Source organism: Falco punctatus (genome assembly GCF_963210335.1).
Source record: "Falco punctatus genome assembly, chromosome: Z".
Lineage (NCBI taxonomy): Eukaryota > Metazoa > Chordata > Aves > Falconiformes > Falconidae > Falco > Falco punctatus.
The window spans coordinates 65,392,937-65,408,902 of NC_137586.1; the positions used below are offsets into that span (position 1 = coordinate 65,392,937).

Consider the following 15,966-nt stretch of genomic DNA (forward strand, 5'->3'; position numbering starts at 1 on the left):
ATATGTAGAACTATGCATGTGTGACTATGTATAGGATATAAAAAAAAAAGTAAACAGACACAGTATTTACTGAAAAGTGAGCATCTAATTACATCCTACTCCTAAGGAAATCTATTTCCAGTGAAATTATGTCAGCTGTGTCCAATTAGAGTCTACTTGAAGACAGGAAAAAAGCATCTCCGAAAGTTAGTGATAAGACAAGAGTTATCAAATAATTGTATGCATTATGTCCTCCTTATAACATCAGACTCTTAATAAGTAACGATCCACACTAGAAAGAGAAGGTAAGATTTTATAATTCAAAGGTCACATTTGCCTCATTCAGAAGGACAGCAGCTCTTACAAGTCCTGCTGAGCTGAAGGCAGCCAGAATCTAAAAACAGATGAACCATCAGTTAATTTTTTTTATATTTTTTTTTTTGTTACGGTCTGGATGAAAGATAACAGTTTCCATGAAGTGGCAGCAGCCATATTAAGGCACTGTGCTGACCAAGAAACAGATTCCCCCAGTAAATGAACTACTACAAAAGGTTTGTGGGTTTAGCTGAATGCAGAAATGTAATTCTTAAGGTGACAAGGAATTCTCATTTATTAAGATTTCAACCCCTCAGATTATTTTCCTGAGTAAAAGAAACTTAAGCCATCACATTAAAACCTTCAGTAAAACAGACAACAGTGTGAAGGTCCCAGAATTTCAGTCTCTCTTCCCTGAGCTTGAAACAAATTCTCTGTGAAAGGGAATCCTCCTCTTGTGGCTTTTGAGGTCATCAGGATATATGAAGTCCTTCACAAAAGACTATTCCTGCCAGCAGTCCCCAGAAGGTTGGTGGGGTTTTTTTCTGGATATGCAGCAGGAGAAAGGTAGTCTGAGTTTGTTCCTGACTAAAAGAAAAATGTCTATTTAGAAAAAGGTGTGCCATCTTTGACAACTGGGAAAAATGAAGGAAAAATTGTAGTATTTGCCTTTTCTTTCAAAGATGTATTTTCTTCAGTCTATAGCAACCCCTCATACTTTTGTCCAACCAATAAAGAAGTTCTAGAAGTTTTAAGTAGCAATCTCAAGATATTTTTTGATCTGAAAATACACATGCTGTCAAACTCTGCTGTAACATCTGCTTTTTCCTCCAAACCAGAGTAATGGCTAGCATAATTGTTTTTACTGGTTTTTGTCTTTTCAATTGAACTTCTCTTTGCAGCTTGCTATACTCCTCCAGACTAAACATTCAGTAAGCAAGAAGGCTTTTTTTTTAGATAAAACAAGTAAGATAGAAATTTATGTACTATTTCTGCATGTTACATGGAAAATTATCAACTCCTATATTCTGCACACAGTCAACCACTTTTGAAAGGATCTGCATCTCCTCTGACAAATGTTTGAGATCCACACATGGAAACTGCTAGAATAGACTGGATAATACAAGCCTGCTCTAAGTTGGAACTTCGTAGACTGCTTACCAGTTTGCTTCATTCACAATTTCTAATCTGTCCATTATTTCCTAAAAATTTTCAAATATCCATTCAGGTTATGCTAAGAGTTCTTTATGAATCCTATGATCAGTAACTTAAGACAAAAGGCTGACAGGAGTGATCTTATACCAACATAAAATTTCCCCCTATCTTAAATAATATCAACAATTTCTGTGAAAACTGTCTTGTTACTCTTCCATGATGAATGAAAAATTTTTCTATTCCAACTCTAAAAAGCTGTCTTACTCTAGAAATCAAGTAGTGAAAATATGTAAACAACTACTGCCTTTTAGGTTGTTTCATAAGAAATAGGAATTTCTCTTTTGTCTATGAAACAAATACATTGTAGAGATAGTAAGTGTCTTATTTGTTCATTTTCAAAGTAAAAAACCCACCAAAAGCCAATCCTTTTGCTATAGAAATATAATTAATACAAGAGTGCATTTTTTTTAACAATAAAGACCACTTACAGCACAATTTCAGATAACCGAGCACATTTACTAGCTACCGGCCTGAGAAATGGGAGAGCCTTTCCTCTTTCTCAGCTGCTCACTTTGAAGACTCCTCCCTTTAATAAAACTATTTCAAAGCAAAATTTGTTTGCTTTCAGCTCTCCAGATCACAAATCTGTCCTCCCTTGACAATCACCCTTAAAGTTAACACTTACAAGTCCTGCACTCATTAACACCAACTGAAGAAATGGCCTGAATGTACTTGGCCAATATAGTCCTGAGTGCACATAGCCTTTAAGATGTCTACACTAGCCAATCCTGGAAGGAAAAGCACAATGTGGACAAATCAAACACTTCTGGAAGATACATGCAAAATGGATCTTGCAGTAAAACCCTCTCAGGAGTGCTCATGGAAGCCCTGTAAAACATGGGCTTGTGAGCTTCAGTCCTACACCACACATTATCACTTGATATTTACTCATACAAATTGAGAAACGTTTCCAGAAGTCTCATCATGCTCCAATAGACACATAAATGTCATAAAAAAAAGTCACAAGACCAAGTTTAAGACTGATAGCAAGCCAGAAAAGCAGAATGCCTCAATAAGACTGTCATGTTCTTTGACCAGTGCTTTACCCTTTAATATAGTGCCACCCATTTTCTTTTCCTCTTTATTGATTTCTGAGCACCCCTATGATTCCACCTGGTGAATCTGGCACAAAGCATATATAAATGAGTCAAAGAAGGCTTTCCAGTTACCAGCTTTCTTGAAGACTAAGATCTGCGCAAGGATCAGGGGAGAAAAACTACAAAAAAATGTTAAAAACCCCAAAGGATCAGGGAAGAAAAAGAAAAATAAAAGTTAAACCAAAAAACCCACCCAAACCAAACAGAACGGTAAGGGTGATTTAATGACTATAACCATGAAGAAAAAACAAAACCCCCACCCATTTCACGTGAAAAGTTATCTTGGCCTATACAGGACTCCTGTGCTGCACAGGAACACAGCTAGGCTGAAGAGAAAAAAGGTCTGACTCAAGTGTTACCAGTTCCTTGCAGCTAAGATTTCAAACTACTACAGAACTTTGAAGTTGAAAGTAAAATACAAGTAGCATCATACTTAAAGCTAAGATAACTGATAATAAGGATGCAGTGTTGTCAGGCACACAAAATGCCCTCCATACTCCTGAGCTGCAAGAGAACTTTAATTTCTGCACTTTAACTGTTACAGTAAAAACTTCAAGCACCATGCATTTCTAAACAAATTCATGTTTAGCCTGGCAATCTTGAGAATCAAATAACACCTCTGATTGATGTGGCAAACAAACATGGAAATATGCAAATATTCATAATTTTCCAGCTATGTTACATTAATGACCAAGCTGACTCTAGAAATATTTCAGTTAAGTTCCAGTAGTACAGTCCCAGAAAACAGACAAAGCTTTTTCCTAACTAAAATTAATTGCCTCTAATATTTAAATATCTAAACATGGTATTACCTTCATGGCATGGATTTCTTCAATTAATCTCTCAACTCGTTTTTGGTTCTTCAATTTTAAGTCTTCTGAACCCCTGCAAATGAAGTCTGTCTTCATTAAAAAAATCTGGGTTTTGTTCACTTTATTTCCCTGTGCGCTAAAACTAAGTAGCAAAATAAAAATATCACAAGAGTGAGCATAAACAGATTCCCTTGTTAAATGAACATTTTAGCAAACAGTTGAATGCTTCTGTTGTTCTGAACAGAGGAAAAAACCAGGGGATTTACTAGAACAGTAAGACAGACAAATATTATTTCATTAGAAAACAGTAACTACAATTCCTATCAACAATGTACAGGAGACACTGATCTCTCAACTGGAATTACATTTTAAGATCTATAATACTTAAAAGATCATTGGCCTTGCTTCCTATTTTGCACAATATGCTAAACTCATGGGAGACCAGTATGGGCAATTTACACTTTGAACAAAGTCACAGGTGTATCTTCTGTTGTCTCCAATAAGCCACATTGAAAATTACTCTGGGCCAGTTATCTTTTAATCTACAAAATGTTGTTTATCTGTTTACTCATTATTAAAAAAATAAATTATTTAAAATTATAACCCCCAAGTCATTAATTAAAATTAATTATAAATTTTAAACTGTTTCATTTAATTAAAATAAATTTAAATTCTATTTATTTAATTAAGTTTATTGATTATTAAAAAAACAAGTATGACCTCTATATCTATGCAAACTGAACAGTATTTTTTGCTATAGAACCTTAAAGACAACTGCAGTGAGAAAATGTTGCATAACTTACTTTCAACAGCAGAATAACCTAGCAGATCAAATCTGACATTGTTAAAAGTGCTGTAGAAGATCCTACAAGTGATTTGGATTAAGTTCCAATACACTAAATCCCTCAAAAAAAAATGTTATCCCAATTCTGCTTTATGAAATTGTTTTTTAGATACTATTTTTATTCTATCTAAAGTGATGTAAAATTAAGACAAACAGAATTTATGCATCATGGTGCCTTAAGTTTAAAATGTAATACATGCTTCTCTCACTTCTCCATTTTTGGGAAAACAATTAAGATATCGAGTCATTTAAAAACACACAAGTAACATTGATATTTAAAACTGACTTTTTCAACTTCAGTTTCCCAATGTGTCTGGTTAGTCTGCGAATAGTCAGGACTCTGGCCTTCTTCACATCTTTTCTCATCTTCACAACCTGTCAGAAAGATGGAAGGCATTAATAAAGCTTGTATATGGAAACCAATCAAGGAAAACAATACATTAATTACATTTGCCTTATTATAGAAATCAGTTCCTTTTGTTGAACTATTTTTTAAAACAGAGTGCATTCACCTACTAACAAAATCCCAGGTCAAATGAATTCAGATTTCATTTAAAATCCAGTTGCTTCAATAAACATCAGAGGAAGAATAACCAGCAGTCTAAATATGTGTCCAAGGTCGAAACAGAAGACATTCCTAACTGGCCATAGTTTAATATTATTCTTACAGCTAGACTGAGCTAGAGGTTTGAAAAGACTCACCTTCTGCCTTCACTTGTTTTATTTTTGTCCAGGTGAAACAGCACCAGTACTTTTCCATTAGTACGTAATATGCAAAAGCATTCTCATTATGAAACATTTTGAAAGATTAAGGAGACTTCTAAACTAAACATTTTAGAATAGAATTTGAGATATGAAATTTTTTTCATGTTTGAACTGTTTTTTGTTGAAAATAAAAAAGTGATTTCCAGCTCATTACTGTCTCTCAACTTTGTATCCAACCTAGTACTCTATTCCCAAAATGTACTTCAAATGTTTTATTTCTTGCCCCAAAATAAAAGAAACAGAATTCTAATTATTATTAGATAGATGGTATAAACAGACAAATCTTTGGAATCTTTTGCTATTTAATTTCATCACAGGAAACCTTAAGCCTAGGCACCGTCTTCTCTATGCACATTTTGGAGATACAGGGAGTAAACGGTGACTTATAATCTTGCATTTTTACAACTCAAAAACTTTCCTTATTTATTCAGATGATTCTTACTATCACTATTAAGCTTTTTTATTTAACAGTTAATCTTAGAAAATACAAAATATTAAAATAAACAACAAAAAAAATCAGTCTTCCTGACAAAAAGCTGAATTTCTCTTAAAATGTATCCAAAGGGATAAGCTTCAAAATAAGTTGGTATCTCTTTCTCAAAGAAGTTCTTTACCTGAGATTTCTCTTTTATTTTCTGGTTTCTCAGAGATAACACCAAAATGTTTGCTTGATGGTGACTGCACCATCAAGTCAGTTCCACCAGGAATATTAGGATTATAAATCTGCATCAAGCTTGACCAAAAAAAGACTGGGAAAAAAATCCTCAGAGCTCACAGAGGAATATTTCACACCTCTGGTGAAAAGCCTGGCTAGTATATATCCCCTGTGCAGAGACCATAAAGGTGAGACTATATAATTTATTATTAAAAAAACCCACCAACCACCCACCCGACATATTTTGCACACCTGATTATGTTTGTAGCTAGGTTACCCAACACAAGCAAGCGGTTAGGCCTTGAGCTGTTCACAGCAGCGGTTCTACTGAAGGCTGAATCAGTCAGAGGAAAACAATTTCTAGAGCGGCACATGCTGACTGCCCACCCCACCGCTGCCAGGGCGGAGGAGGAGCGTATGGAGCAGTGCCCTCCTGAAAAGCATGGGAAGGGAATTGTACTGGTGCAGCACTGCTGGCACAGAAAGAAAGGAAAAGGCAAAGAAGGTCTTGGGTCAAGAATGACTAACCTAGAATTGGTCTCCTGTTCTAAAATAGGTACAGCCAAGGTCAGTACCTACCTTGGTTATCCTAGAAAAAATAACTGTGCACACAGGTCTACCTACAAAATTTTCTAATTTAATTAATAGCAGAAACCATGTGCCAAAAAGCACCTGTGTCAAGTCTCTGCTAGACAGCAGCACTGCTCAAGTGTCCACGTGCCAAGTACTAGGGAAGAAATCCTTAACATTACCATTTGCCAGCCGAGCACGTGAACATTTCTTTTTATAAGATACTGAATGGAATTAACACAGCTCCCTATATCACACCTTCTTCTAAATGGAAGAAATAAAAGGAAACATCTTCTGGTTGAATACATCTTAGATACCATGTATGTTCAAAGAGTTTGGCACTTCAGATGCAAACTGGGTATGCCTTCTCAGAAAGTTTGGGGAGGGAGGTTGTTTGGTTTTGTTTTGTTTTTAAATAACTGTTAAAAACATCCACAAGCTACAAACACATCTGAATTTAAATAACTCATACTTTACATATTAGTTACTGTCTATCCAAACATGAAGTATATTTAACATTCTCTCAAAAAATATTTGTATTTTAATGTATTTGTAACGTATTTTTTAATAGAAATATTAATGCAGACACAGCATGTTTCTGGGGTCTAGAAGAGCCAAACCCTTGCCTCCTGCACTGCCAGCCAACCAAGGCTAGATAGATACATGACAGAAGGAATGAAGGAAGGTATTTGCTCTTTGGCAGACTAGGAATATCAATTTATGTAATCCATGGCCACTTCTTTCACATGGGACACTATGCATCAACTGTGTTCTTGGAAGTACTCATAAAGTTCGTAAGAAAGCAGTCAGCTCTTTGGGACTGAAATCAAAAAAGTTTTGCTTTAGATTTACAGAAACAATGGGTCTTAGACCTAGGGTGGCTCCTAGGACTCATTGAACTATCTGCCTCTCATGTTACAAAATGAGAGAGCCAGTTTCCTCCTGGTGAAAAAAGAATACTGTCAAAACCTCCCCCACCAGAACCAGTAGATTTTAAAAAATAACAACAAATACTTACTCATAATAAGATTTTTTTTATAAATAGGTTAAGAAAACAAGAAAAGTCGTCTTTACACTGAAACTTAAGACACATCACAGTATTTCAGGTTCAGACCTACCAATGCTTTAAGGCTGGGCAGTAAGGATTTTTCATCTACTCAGAGGTCACAGTAAATACAGTAAAAAGAATAATTATAAACACAGGCAAATCTTGAACCAACCAATTTCTTCTATCAGTAGGAACTCATTGTAGGATTCCTGGAAATTCAGGAAGCCTGCAACTGTAAGTGGAAATAACCACTTCAAGGATACCTTGCAACAAAGAAGAGATGCTTTACTTTGTTGAAGACTTCTTTATTCTGCAGGAAAACATTATCTACAAGGTGATTAAGCCATTACGATTTATTAACTATGTTATTATACTAACAAACATCTGTGTTTATTGATGATTACTTATTTATTAATTACAATTTTTACACAGTAAGAATAGGAAATATAGAATAATAGATAATACAACAGAAATACCAAAGGTAATATAAAAATAAGAATATATATTGATGATATATAAATTACTAAATCTAAAAGAAATCATAAGGGACATGAACTCACTTTTAAAAACAAGCCTTGACAGTAATACATACTAGCCTGGAAGCACGTGAGCATGCTTCAAAAGCTATTGTTAGGAATAAAAATCACATCCATTCTGCATTCTGCCTTCCACAGTGTAAGTATTTATATTACTACAGATCCTAAACAAAGGTGAAATGTAAAACATTCCATGGTTGCAGGTATTCCACAAAGAGAGGCTTCCACCATCCCAACAGCTTGCAACCTACAGCAAGCACTGCCACAACACACAATGTGCGCCAGCCAACCGCACAGAAGCTGTTTGAAGCCACAGGCAGACAGTAGCTGCTGCTTCACGAAAGGGCAATGAGCACAGCCTGCCATCAGCAAAGGACTGGCCAGACTAGGAACCCTCCCTCGCTCTCTACCTTTGCCCAAGCAGTGCACCTTACTGAGGGGGATTATACCAGGAATTGCTGACTTCAGCACAACCTGCACTAATGCACTGAAGTGAAACGAGCTCCGGGTACTCACTGCTAGCAGCAGCAGTATCTGGCAATAAAAAGAGCCCTGCTGTGGATGCATGAGTATGCTTGGCACGGTACAAAGGAACAAGAGGGTACATGTCAAACCAAGGGGATCATTTCCAGCAAACAATGCATCTAACAAGTGTGTGTTTAAAGGCATCACAAGCACTGTATTTAACCCAGAATTTATGGCAGAGGACAGGAGAAACAAAGCACTGCCTTCTTATTACAGGTCGCTCCTGCCTCTGAGGGGTGGATAACCATTCCTAGAAATTTGTCCTCTTGTGTGGTAATCCAATCAAGTCTTCCCCAATTCTCAGCACGTCCAAGCCCCCAAGTGAGAGAAACTGACACTGGGTTGTTTAATGGTACCTTTGATATCTAATTTTCCTTCTAGGTTTTTTTGCAAGAAAATAGTTCGGTTCAAATACTGAAATTTCAGTCACAATTAAAGTAAACTTAATTTCAACTAACTAAAATCTTGGAAGGGCTAAATCAGTGCCTGCATCAGTGTTTGACTTACTGGAAAGGCCTTCTGATCACATACATTATCCCTTTTAAATTAATGGGATATGGTTATTGTATGTAAGACAAGACAAAAACCACATGTAAGAGAACAGAAAGTTATTTTAAGAGCCTCCTACACAATTAAGCTGTTGCAAAAAACCCTTATATTAAAATTTTCAATAAACTTTAAGAGACATCTAAAGTTTGTTTAGATGAAAGCAAAAAAAAAAAAAAAAAAAAAAATATCTGGTTCAGGCTCCAAAACCCTAAATCACTATGGAACAGTCCTCACGTCAGTGATGGCAACAAAAACACACTAAGCAATGTGGACAAAGTAACAGCACACACACAATACCACATGCAAATTCACATGACTAGTCAAAGGTATTTGCCTTCACATTTTTAAGACAACAGCAGCAAAGTTCTCAAAGGAACACTACATTAGAATAAAATGTTATACTTGGCCACTTCTGAAACTTGTTTTGAGGTCTGTACAGGCAACATGCCTCCAAACTAAGCTAGTGTTCAGCCAATTAGAAAAAAATAAAGGAAAGTGTGACTAAAGATTTGTAATCTATCAAGAAAGGTACGTGTCTACTCTGTAGTATCAACTATACTTGACCAAAAAATACCCCACCAAACTAAACCCACCCCTGGAAAAAAAAAACTTCAAATGAAACCATTCTTCAAAAAATATTCATTCAAAGGGTTAAGAGAAAAAATAAGTAATAACATCTTTCTGCCCATGACTTCTTTAATCTACTTTATTTAAAAACATTGAAATACTGTAGGTTTACAATATGGAAAGTGTTTTTTTTCATGTTACCATGTACAAAAGCTAGTAATGTACATTAAAATACCTGAAAGACCCAGAATATCTTAAATTCTTCTTAACTTTAAGTTTACTTACGCAGTCAGGCCCAGCTATCCAAAATGCAAGAAAGCCAATAAACTGATGGCCATGTCGTCTTCCTCTGAATAGCCTGAAGCACATACAACTGTTCTCTTTGGGCTTCAGCCCATGAGGTGCTGAACATTTTGGTCCTGACCCAATAATGCACTTAAATTATTAAATCCTTAACAACCACCACTAGGCAGACTGGAGTTTCTTCATCCACTTCTGCTTTATACCAGCACACAGTCTAGTCCTAGTTCTTGTACAAGCAACCAGAAAATACAAATTATACTGTTCTCCTCAAGGAAGGACACTGCACTGAACCTCATCCAGTGGGAAAACCTCACTGTAAGAATATACAGTATTGTGAAATATCCATAGTGTTGTACAAACACACACCCATTAAACAGAGGGCTCCTTCCTCTCCCCCAGCATGGCGAAGTCTCTCCTGTATGAAGACTGTCTTCAAGGTCCAGACACAATCACAAAAAAAATTCCTTTACAGTTTGAAGGTATCATTCCTAACAACGTTCTGTAATTTTACATAGACATGTCCAAATCCACTTTGCAACATAAGGTCTTTTACATCTTTTCTGTTACTTGATCCCTGAAAAAAAGAGTGTAGTTCTGAGTTTGCTTTCTCCTTCGCTTTCTTCCTGTGCTCTCAAGGCTAACAGCCTTTATCTGACATGGAGGTCACACTTCAGAGCGGGATGACAATGAGAAAACATCAAGAATCTACCTCCTAAATTCTGTCTCAGGAAAGAAACTACTTCAAATATACCTGACCACATCACTGTCAGTAATTACCACATATCTGCACAAACTGGGTCCAGTAAATGAAGATAGTGATAAACAAAATTGTAGGTACAGCTATAGGTCAGTTCTAATGGAGCCCTTTCATGCCAAGAGAACCCTAGCAGGTTGAAATAATGGTCTGATCCATTAAGATTAAAATGGCTCAAAGCAAAAGGAAAAAAATATTTGCATGTGCCCAAAGGTACGTAACAGCTTCTTGATTTTACTGCATTAAGACATTTGCTTCTGAACCCCCTCAGGTTTAAGCAGCACTGCAAAAGTAGAAAGGGAAAAAGTCATTAAAAACACACCAAAACCAGTTGTGTATGATGCATAATTTAGGCAACAACAAAAGTCAAAGCAAGAGATCTAGCTTAAGAAAAAAGATTAAAGGTATTTGAGTATTCAAAGTCTCTCCAACACCTACAAGAAAAACATGGAACTAAGTAATGTTCTCACTGATCTTCTTGCCTTTCCTCGTTTTAGAGCACATCAAAAGCATTGGTTTCATTTTATAGTTACTTGGCAGTCTTCAAACCAAGAAATTACCATGGCAACAACGTATTCTAAATGTTAAATTTTTGGTGCTATTTGGCAACAGAGCTTCAAAACTCAAAACACCTGCAGCTGGATCACATATTAGCCAGAACTAACAATAGTACATAATCTTTTGAGTGAATAATCTAAGTGAAAAAATGTTTCTGGAACTTCATTACAAATATTTTTCTATTATCTGGAATGTCAGCTTGAAAGATCTAACGATTTTTAGATACTTAGGAAAAGCTGGGAATTGCCAAGTTTACTTTTTTTTTTCTTTTTTAGAAAAAGAATCACTACATTACAGCATATATTTTATACATGTCAAAGTATCTGAAAATAGCCAGTCAGACTTATTACAGCTTCATATATTTGCATTATAAAAACATATATAAGTAGGAGGTAAAGGCAGCAAGAACAATGTAAATGTACCTATGTGGAATATCAGGGTTCAGTTGTTCAGTTCCAGAACAGTTTTATACAAATATATCCACAAAAAAGAAAAACTCCCTACGGCCTAACCTTAGAAAAAACCCAAAACAAGGTGAGTTTTCAGTCAAATCAGTTTCCTGAATTGTTTTGTCTGATGGTCACATGAATGCTAGCTAATTCCAAGGCAAAAGAACAAAGTGAGAATGCACAGAAGGAGACAGAGAAATGGATTACAACCAGACTATGAAAAATGAGCTACTCCTGTATTTAATATAAGGAACAAATCCCAACATAGAGAGTGCTAAGGAACACACAGGTTTTTCAGCTAGTGTCTGTGGCCATACCAATGTAGTGTTAATCTTGCTTTCGCTATCTTCAGCTACATGCAATCAGATTTGAACCAAGTGGAATGAATTATAACACAATACATCTAACAAAATATAGATAAAGTTCATAAAACATAAGGCAACTTTTTCCTGGATTAAAATATTGCATTCTTCTGCCCAAAGCAGGCAGAAACACCACCACTAGCTGGAGGCACCCACAAAGCAAAACACCTGCAGCCTCTCAGGCTTCTGGACACTCACTGACACGGTCAGGCTCCCAAGCGGGGGTGCTAAAGATGAATGGGAAAAAGCACACTGCCCCACTTGGGCACACTCCCACCCTTCTCACAGCAAAAGCAATGCACACACTCTTTGTAAGTTACTGTCAAACCCTTCTTCCACTGTCTGCCCATGCTACTTTCTTTGTACCTTCTCAACTGAAACACTGAAATAAGAGTTTCTTTTTTCAATATAGCACCGTATTTAATCCTGTGTGGAGAACAGTTGTCATTTGTAGCATAATTTCTCCAAGTGGAAACCACAATAGAGTACTGGGACTGCTAGCAAAGATCATTTTCATCTAAAAGTTTTGAAAAGCAATTCCAAGTATCTCAGATAGTCAAGAGAAGTAAGGCTAGTCTAGAATTACTTGCTCATTGCCAAAGACCAAAATTTAATGGATTTACTGCTTCAAAGTCGGTGCCTCACTGTATGGAGTCAGGCTCTATGTAGTACTTCAGAAAGCATTCATGTCTCAAGTCCAAACCAGGATCATGAGCTGGCTAGACACATTTCTAAACTCTAAATAAAACAGCAGTAGTTATAAATGTCCAGATAAGAAATAACTGTGATAAACTAGCACAATGATGCTGTATTACATGAATCAGCACACAGGTCACCACACGGAAATAAGAATTTTTGCAAGTCTTCAGAAACAGAGAACTCCCTGAAGGCAGTTTCTAATTGATCTGATTGGATTTAGTTGATCAGCTGGACACAAGTTTGAAAACTCTCAGCTAGCACTCTGCTAAAAATACTTCCATGGAATGTTGCAGAGGGATGTTATCAAGGCAGTCAACACAGCCAAGATCAAATCAATGGATTTCTGTCTAGGATTTTTTAATTAGACCAGAGCTCTAGCTAGAAGCCCCATGTGAATTTCACACCCCCTTATGCTTTGATTTTACAGGAAGACAGTAATAGCAGAAGCTATAGTAGTGACCTAAGAATTATCAGTATGAACACACATGATTAAATAATGAGGGTGGTGAGGTTTTTTTCCCCTTTCTCTCTTCAAATTGTGAACTTTTTAAAAGTAGATTGAAAAGACAGCAATGCTCCCATGGCAACACCATGTATCTCTACATTAGCTGCATAATATGAAGCACACCACCACACCTTGACTATACTGACTCACAAACAACCTGTGCCATTTTCTTGGATGAATTACACAGACATGAAACATCCAGACCCATAGAGCTGAACTGCTATCATAAAACGAAAATTGTGGCAGAACTGGGTATGACCCCTTTTACATAACAAAACCATAAAGGCAACAACAGTGTTTCCAGTATTAGTTCAGGGGTGCGGTGTGACTGTTACTTTTTTTTTTTTCTTTTAGATGTACTGCCATTTGCTGCTTCCTCTTCTTCCACTTTTAAGTAAGATAGGAGCTTTTCTGTAGAAACTGCGGTTAAAAAAAAAACAGAAGAGGTTTACAAACTTATACCTCTCTTCAGAGGGTATTTTAAAAATATGACTGAGGTTAATGTATAATTTTCAAAGACTAACCTCCTCTTACCTAAAAACGAGCTCAAGTCACACTATTCAGCACTCACCACCCTTTCACTTACCACAATTCATGAAACACAGTAGTAGCCTAACCACCAGTGAGGAGCTGGAAGTCTCTCTTCTGACTGCTTGCTACCAGCTCAGCAAGCATTTTCAATGGAACTTAAATTCCGTCCCTCTGTCAAAGGCCCACAACATCAAGGGACTGGTTTGTCTGACAAAACTAAGAGATGTAAGGCTCCTTGCTATGGAAGCCAGCAAGAGGTCTATTAAGCACTAACTCCTCTGCAACAGAGTGTAAAACTAAATCACTTGAACAGGTATCACTCCATCTTGCAAGAAAAGCAGCAGCAGAACAACCAGTTGGCAGCTCAGCTGAAAGGTCAAACCAGTTCATCAGACAGTTTTCCCTTACTCTATATCAGTTTGATTGTCTCAGTCACAGGATACCAGGCACTTGAAAAAGCACATCGTAGAAGTGTTTACAAGAAGGGTATGGTAAAAGAGTGAATAAACTTTAGCAAACTGTAAACACAGTGCTGTTTCCCTTATATTCTTCTCTACCTTTCCTCATTTACATTCACTTCCACACAGCACTGGACTGTTGAATATTCATAGAATTGTTTGGGTTGGAAGGGATCTTTAGAGGTCACCTAGCACAACCTGCTCTTTAATGAACAGGGACACTTAACTAGATCAGTGCTCATAGCCCCTTCTGACTTGACCTTGCATTTTTCCAGAGATGGAGTGTCTACTAACTCTCTGGGCAACCTGTTCCAGTGTTTCATTGCAAAGAATTTCTTCCTTATACCTAGTCTAAATCTACCCTCTTTCAGTTTAAAACCATTACCCCTAGTCCTATCACTACAGGCTATATTAAAAAGTCTGTCCCCATCTTTCTTACAAGACCCCTTGAAGAATTCAAAAGCGGCAATAAGGTCTCCCCAGAGCCTTCTCTTCCCCAGGCTGAAGAACTCCAACCCTCTCAGCCTTTCCTCACGGCAGAGGTGGTATGCCAGCCCTTTGATCTTTTTTGTGGCTCTCCTCTATGCCCATTCCTACAGGTCCATGTCCTTCCTGTACTGACAGCTGCAGAGGTGGATGCAGTACTCCAGGTGGAGTCTCACAAGACAGAAGTAGAGGGGGAGAATCACCTCCCTTGACCTGCTGGCCACACTTCTGTTGATGAAGCCCAGGATACACTTGGCTTTCTGGGCTGTGAGTGCACATTGCCAGCTCATGGGCAGCTTTTCATCTACCAGTACCCCAAAGTCCTCCTCCGCAGGGCAGCTCTGAATCCCTTAATCCCCAGCCTGTTTTGATACTGGGGGTTACTCCAAGTATCTCCAATATCCAAGTTACTCCAGGTGCAGGACCTTGCAGTTGGTCTTGTTGAACCTCATGAGGTTCAAAATAATGGGCTAGTAAATTGCACTTGTTTAAACGTGCTTTTCAAGCATCCTCATACCACTGCTCTGGCCATCCAGTTGTTCTTTGCATGCTACAGTTCACTTTCAAGGAGATCCAGGACTTCAGCATTTGTGGGTCATTCATTCCTCATCAACAGGCCTCCAGTATCCTATGGCCACACAGCCAAGTCAACTGTCAAACTGTCTCACTCAGATTAGCATGCAAGTGTGCTTTGTCATTAAGTAAAACACCAAGATCCATTTTTGAACCACAACAACACTGCTCAGCTACACCTGTTAAGATCAGCCTGCTGCACTAGAGTACTAATGGGGTATGGGATGGGAGTGGGGAAATAGGGACAGTGGCAGCTGCATGCCAATTAGCCCTACAAGAATGCATGCTGCCCCTCCTTTTTGCACTAGTAGAACTGATCTCATGTTATTTATGCATTCATTTCTTTTGGAAGTGCTTTGGACAACATCCACTGAAAGCAATTATTTGCATCAGAAAGGTGGCACAGCTTATGATGGGCTTTAAAGGCAAGCAGAGAATCAGCACCTGAGATGACTGAAAGCTTAAGACAGAACTTCTGAAGACTGTCAGCCAAGCTGACTTTTTTTTTTTATATGTATAATTTTGCTTTTTAATTGCTTACTTGGACTTCCAAGTTCTTTAAGTATTACATCAATTTGTGTAACTTATGCAACACTGACATTATGATAAACTACTTCATTTACATGCTTAAAAAAATGAAGGAAAACATATACTATCCTACATTTAAAACTTACTGTGTCCATGACATCCTAGAAAACCCACTTTCTCAACTTTTTTCAAAACACAGATTTTCAACATTTGTTTACTGCTCAGCTTTTCCAATTGACTTTAAATAGCGATCATTTTTGTGAAGAGATGGAGGTATTATTCC

General features: G+C 37.2%; 1 protein-coding gene across 1 annotated transcript in view; it reads right to left on the reverse strand.

Annotated features, from left to right (window-relative positions):
• SRFBP1 (serum response factor binding protein 1) overlaps window positions 1-15,966 on the reverse strand; it is an 83,190-nt gene that overhangs the window by 50,545 nt on the left and 16,679 nt on the right. Inside the window, exons 2-3 of the mRNA XM_080372674.1 lie at window positions 4,549-4,637; window positions 3,419-3,491 (exon numbers count right to left, since the gene is read on the reverse strand). Coding sequence (XP_080228800.1) covers window positions 3,419-3,491; window positions 4,549-4,637 — 162 coding nt within the window. The remainder of the gene's footprint in view (window positions 1-3,418; window positions 3,492-4,548; window positions 4,638-15,966) is intronic.